The 6,709-nt window shown below is 48.6% G+C and overlaps 1 protein-coding gene across 1 annotated transcript in view; it reads right to left on the bottom strand.

Moving 5' to 3' along the window:
- Positions 1-562: 562 nt before the first annotated feature.
- The window catches only part of PRKG1 (protein kinase cGMP-dependent 1), a 286,803-nt gene continuing 280,656 nt past the window's right edge, over positions 563-6,709 (bottom strand). Inside the window, exon 17 of the mRNA XM_014310283.2 lies at positions 563-4,500. Coding sequence (XP_014165758.1) covers positions 4,402-4,500 — 99 coding nt within the window. The 3' untranslated portion in view covers positions 563-4,401. The remainder of the gene's footprint in view (positions 4,501-6,709) is intronic.

Below are 6,709 nucleotides of genomic sequence, written 5' to 3'. Positions count from 1 at the left end.
TCATGGCCGGGCGACATCCCCGGCACAGCCCTGCCACCCCTCCTTCCTTCCCTATTTTTAGCCTGGAATAACGAGAGCCACGCCTCGCCCTGAAATCTCGGGGTTCCCCCGGCAGTTTCAGGTGAGGGCCACGTCACCCTGAGGCTTTTATTGCATTATTAACTTTGACCTGCGATTGCTGAATCCCGCAGAATGATTGGTGATGACTGCCAGCTCCTCCTCGGGCTGTTGCCACATTTATTCCCCTCCTGAGAGGATGTTTTGCTGCTCCTTTCTCCCAGCTTTTGCTCACCTCTGTGTCATCATCAAATCATAGAATGATTTTGAGTTAGAAGGGACATCAAAGCCCATCCAGTGCCACCCACTGCCATGGGCAGGGACACCTTCTACTATCCCAGGGAGTTCCAAGCCCCAATGTCCAACCTGGCCTTGGGCACTGCCAGGGATCCAGGGGCAGCCCCAGCTGCTCTGGACAACCAGTTGTGGGAGCCAGATTTCACCACCATCCAGAAGATCTCTCCCAAACTCGTCTCCTGCTCTGGAAGAAACCCACAGACAGCCGTTCAAAAGTAATTATTTTTATTTCAACTCTATAAAGTATACAACAGGCACTCGGCAATTACAGCTGCAGGGGGAGTACAGAGCGAAACAAAAGCCATGGAAGTTTATGAAAAAAAAAACAAAACCAAAAAACAACAAAACAAACCCAAAAGTTCCTCAGTCAACATCCAAAGAGTGCAAGCAGCCGATGGTCGGGGCGTGACCGACATCGGCCCGACAAACAAAGCCTCTGCCATGGAAGGAGAGAAAATCAGCGTATAAAACAAAGGGCTGGGGTAAAACAAGCGTAAATCAGGACTTGGGTGGAGAGGCAACTCCAAATGGGAATTTCCCCTTTTTCTGAGAAAGCCCTAAAAGCGCCCAAGTCTCGGTGTCAGGGCTGGGGAGGCAGGAGGAGCTCCCAGGGCTCATCCCCGTGGATGCAGGGAAAGGGGCAGGGAAAAGCACAGATCCTGTTTGGTTGAGTGGTGCAAAGGAGCCTCGTCTTTGCACGGGGGTTTCAGGTCAGGAAAATGCTGCCAGGGAGGATTTTTCCCAGGTGGGAGATTCCCCAGGGGGGTGGCTGTGTGGGACAGCACGGATGGGTGGGATCTGCAGAGCTTAGCAAAACAGGAATACCTGTCTACGGACTGCTAGGATGTCAGAGATTAATTTGACCCGCACATCACATTTATACATTTCACAGAAATGACTCTGTATCTCATTAACAGATACACAGCTCTGGTACATTGAACAGAAATCAGAGAACGACGTCATCATTTCTGGAATTCATCGAGATCAGATAATAAAGGCGTAGAAATCGGTAGCAGAAAGAACTGTAAAACGCAGCAAGCTAAGAAAGGACGACAGTTTGAGGTGTGTTTGTCTTTGTCATGCAGCATAACACCAAATTTGTCTCTTTTTTTTCTTTTTCTCAATAAGATGCCATGGATTTAAGGCACTTGCAACAATGCCAGATAGCCAGTGACGTTCTAGAACTATGGGACGGGTGGGTGAACAGGACAGCTGACAGAAAGTTTAATCATACTGACAAATATGACATTAATTCAAGTCTACCTCGACCTAAAAACATTACATTACAAATAAGGAAATGAAGGAATAATGCCATGGAACTGGAAAAGAACAGAAAGTCCTGTGTGACCCACAAAACATCGACACGAAAATACCTATTTACAGAAATATCTGCTCGTGGTCCTGTTGTTGAAGAAGAAGAGTTTGCTGTGGGCAGTGCAGCTCTAGGAGAAGCCACAAAACCACTCAAAGCCCCCTCTGGAAACATGGGAGCCGATTCCCCCTTCCCTAAAAACGCTGTCATCCCATAGATCAGGAAAGGAGACAAACAAATAAGGACAGGAGGTGGAAACACAGAGGCAATCCCTTGTTGTGGATATATAGAGATATATATATAAAGCAACTTAAATATATTATTATAACTGAAGGCTTATCATATACATATGCAAAGTGTTAATGCTCAGGAGAGGCCATGGAAGTCGAGTGAGGTGTTTGATATCAAAATAAACTCAGATTCAGCACAGTGCACGCTGCAGGTGTCAATTCCCATGCCTGGCACAAGGAAAAAAAAAAGGACAGGAAAAAGAAACCCAACTGCTCAGCCCATTCCAGACCCTCCTTCCTGTCACTTTTTCAGGCTGATCCCCAAATCCTTGTGGTGCTTTGTCCTCCTTGCCTGCCAACTGCATCAGGTGTCACCATCCTGGGACAAATTCCTACAGGAAGCTGTCCCCATGGAGTGAAAGTCCAGGGGGATGTGAGGAGGGAAGCATTTGGCTGTTAGGCCTGTGTAAGATGCCTGGAGAATGTTTTAGCCCTCGTGCTCAGCCTTGGCTCTCAGTGCTGTCCATCCCTTGCAGAAAGGTGGAAAAGCCAGCAGGTGCTGCCTTTTCCCTGTGATTTTGAAGGCAAACGAAGTTTTAATGGTTAAAGAACAGCAGAAGTGACTGTGCCAGAGGTGTGGCCTCACCCTTTGGGAAACAGAGGGAATTCCAGAGCCACAGACTGGTTTCAAAGGTGTCACACAACCCAGCTCATGCTGAACAGCAGACACGGCCCACGCTGTCAAAATGCCCTTTTGATTACATCCTTTAATGGAAAACATGCAAAAGAGTTGGGACTCGGCATCAGGGAAGGAATTTTTCACTGCTCAAACAGACCTTTTCCATGTAAATTGTGGGGAAAGTCCTTGTCAGCAAGACTTGATCTTTCCACGGGCAGCTCTTGGCAGCTGAGATTGAAAGGAGGCAGCACCTGCTCACCCATGGCAGCGGCTGGAATGAGAGGACTTTTAAGGTCCCTTCCAACCCAAACCATTCCATGATTCTGTGATTTTTTGGGGGCCAGGTGTCTCAGAGAGACCCAAAGCTGATGTTTCCTGTTGGATAATGGGATAAACTTTCAGTCCTGTGTGTATGGAACAAATGGGCACCCGGGACAGGATCCCTCTGCTGCATCCTATAAACCAGAGGAGGGAATTCAAGCAAAGGAAAAGCAGAAGTGAGGGAAAAGCATATCCTGATAATATTGTTTTCCCTAGTTCTTTTTTCCATATGAATTTGGCCATCCCTATGTTAAACACAGTCACGTGGACCTGGTATGCTGGAGAGCTCAAAGGGATCTTCCAATATCCACTTCCCATTGAACTCCACGGACTTTCCCGTGGAGCTCCTCAGCCTGCAGAGGCATCAGGATTACTGGCAGTGTTCCACCAGAGCCAGGATTTCTATTTTAATGAGATTCTTTAAACATGGAAGAGATCCAGACATGGAGACATGGAATCACCAAAAGGCAGAACGGAGCCTCTGCTACATATTCCTGACAGGAAGGGTCAGGGACAGGTTTCTTCCCAGGTGAGGGATGGATGTAGCACCTCGAGAGGACATCACAGGTCTCATGTTTTTCCCTTTGAGCCCCAAAAGATCCAATTTATCCTTAATTTTATACCTGATCACACTGGTGGGCTGCTGTTGCTTTGTTCAGGGCCGTGACTGGAGCGCTGCGAAATGGATCAATGGATGTGAAATGGATCTATGGATGTACAATGGATCAACAGATGTAGAACAGATCAGTGGATGTAGAACAGATCAGTGGATGTACAATGGATTCATTCCATGATTTTCTCTTTCCATGCATGTGTTGGTACCAAGGGAAAGGAGAACTGAAGCCCAAAGGTGGTGCTGCCACGTGAGGGAAGCGACCCAACCTCTGCCTCGACAGCATCTGCAGCAGTTGTGCTTTTGTTTGACCAGGCTGAGCTAAAATGTTTCCAAAACAAAGAGGAAAGGGAACATTCAGTCTCGTCAGGAATACTGCTAGGGAAGGAAAAGGACACATTCCCCACTGCTTTGACAGGAGCGCTTTGCCCGTGCTCCTCCCGGGCTCCAGCGCTGCCCTGCGGAGCTCAGAGGGTGGGAATAGCCCAAATCCTGCACTGGAGTAGCTGCAGCACTTCATAAGTTACTACTGATCCTAGGGAAAAAGCAGCTGGAATTAAGTGCCTCTTACTCTACGGATCTCTCACTCTGCTAATCAGGAGTGGGCCAGGATCTCTGTGGCCACAGAAGAGGAGTTCTGTGCCAGAGCAAGGCTCTGTGCCAGGACCACCGTGCCCAAGCCAGGTCACGTTCCAACAGAAAACATGGAGAGCACTATTGTCACTAAGCAAGAAGTCCTAATGCCACTGGAGTTACTGGAGCAGCATCAATCAAGGCATCGTGGTGACCCCGAGCACGAATCCTCCCCCGTTCCGGTCTTCCCGTTCCGCTGGCAGCCACGTCCCAGGAAAAGCTGTCCTCAGCAAGGCAGAAGCAGGTAAGAGAAAGAACATTAAAAATCTATGTCCCATCCTGAGTTGTCGTCAGGGGGTGGCTCGTCACTGTCCTCTGGGAAGCTGTCAAAGTTGCTCGTGTCCGTGGGAGACGCGACCTGCGGGGGCAAGAGCAAGGAGAAGGGGATGTTCATCCCAGGGCTGGCATTCCCTCTTCATCCCACAGCCATGGGCATCCCAGAGAATCCCCAGCAAGGCAGGGAAGTGCTGCATGCACAGCTTTTTGATGGGGGATTTCCCTCAGCTCCCCTACTCCCCTGAGTTTTCCTACCCGTTCCCACAAGGTTCTCACAACAGGCTTGGGAGAAGAGCCCAGGATTTGCCATCCATGGCTCCAGGATGCTGAGCCCTGCTGCCTCGGAGTTTCCTGACATTGCTCAGCCTCAGGGTCCTTCCAGAGAAACCCATCTTCCCAGGATGAAGGCCAAGCCCGTTTCTTTTTTGGAAATCACAACATTTGAAATCTACCCTGGCTACAGAATTTATGGTTTTCCAGCTTTGTGACAGTGAGGGAAGCTTTCTTACAGTGAGGACTTGATAAAGTCAAGACAATAAAAAAAATAAACCATTTAAGAGGAAACCAGCAACTCTCCAGCCCAAATCAATGAGAGTCTTACTAGAAATTGAATACTTTAAGCTTTACCCAGAGCAGGAAAACACTTGCTGCTGTTTTCAGTCATTTCATTTGGGAAGAGCCTGAGCCAGGGCACAACTGACAAGCATTAAATCCCAGAATTCTGGAATGGTTTGGGTAGGAAGGGACCTTAAAGTCCCATCCAGTCCCACCCTCCCACACATTCCACTGTCCCAGGCTGCTCCAAGCCCCAAAGTCCAACCTGGGCCATTTCCAGGGACCCAGGGGCAGCCCCAGCTGCTCTGGGCACCCTGTGCCAGGGCCTGCCCACCCTCACCAGAATAATTTTTCCCAGTATCCAGCCTGGACTTATCTCAGGGGTTGTCCCAACCCACTGGGCCTTGTTAACCCTCCTGAGATTCCCACTTGATGCTGGATGCTGCTGCAGGCCTTGGGAAAAGACAGAAGTTCCAACTCCAGCCCTACACTTAATGTGCTGCCCAACTGCGTCAGCATTTTCCTGCTGCTGAACACTTTTTGGGGGAAATCAGGATTATGGAACTCATTTTGGAACAAAAGCCCCATCCTACAAAATCTTAATTTCTTTCGGATTATCTGGATCTGTTGACTTTGTTGAGGCTCCTTCACCCTTTTCTTGCTCAGCTCATCTTTGGCAGAGTCCTGAGCTTTTAAGGAGAGGTAAAATCACAGATTCCAGCTGTGGTATCAAGGCTCAGCAGTGTCCTAGCAGCAGGTTGTAAATTGGGATCTTTCCAAAAATCCCATGGAACAAGAGCTCTTTGATTGCCTCACTGGCAGAGCCACCTAAGAAACGAGAGTTAAAGAGCTGGGAAAAGCCTTTCTTTTTTTTTTTTTTTCAAAGAAAAAGGAACTGATCTGTATGTTTGGTCCTGCTGGCTCTTTCCCAGCTAACAAAGAGAGGTGGATTGAAGGAAAAGTGGATGTCTGCCACCAGAGCTGTATTTTGGGTCCCTTTTCAGAGTGGCAGTTGGGACTTTGCCAAAAAAACTTGTGGAAAACGAGCTGGAGTAGGATTGACAGCTCTGGGGTTGACAAAATTCACAGTTCATGGGTTTGGAGGGGATCTCAGGAGTAGGTCTGGAGGAGCTGCTGCTCCCCAGAGCTCAGGGAAAGGATGAGCTGGGTTGAACCAGGATTAGGGCCAGCCTGGAGCTGTCCTGGAGGAGGGAAGGATGCTCCCATCTATTCCAGTCAGCTTTGCTCTGTGGGGTAAGAGCAGGATTGGAAATGCTCCTAATAAAATAAAAATCCAAAACCAGTTAGGAAGACATCTTGGGGTTTTGTCAGGCTACATGGACATCCTGCATTCCTAAAGCAGGAATTGCAGCTGGATGTGCAGGAGCAAACTTGACTTTATTGCCTGACTTGCAATGTGATCCTGCTGATGAATGAATTGGCATTAAAAATAGGCCAAGGCCAGGCTGGACAGGGCTTGGAGCAACCTGGGATAGTGGAAGATGTCATGGAAGGTGATGGAACTGGATGATCTCAAAGGTCCCTTCCAACCCAAACCAGGCTCATAGCTTGAGCTTAAGAGAAACAAAACCCCAACCAAACCCAGCTTTGATCTCTAAAACATTTCTGAGTTGTTATGGGAGAGATTTGCCAAGTCCTGCTTTCCCCACTGACTCCAGCAGCTCCTGCATCCCACAGGGCAAAAAGGGGGGATGGGAAACCCTCCTGCTCTTTCC

The sequence above is a fragment of the Geospiza fortis genome, unplaced genomic scaffold, assembly GCF_000277835.1.
Source record: "Geospiza fortis unplaced genomic scaffold, GeoFor_1.0 scaffold284, whole genome shotgun sequence".
NCBI lineage: Eukaryota > Metazoa > Chordata > Aves > Passeriformes > Thraupidae > Geospiza > Geospiza fortis.
This window is presented reverse-complemented; position numbering and strand designations above follow the sequence as displayed.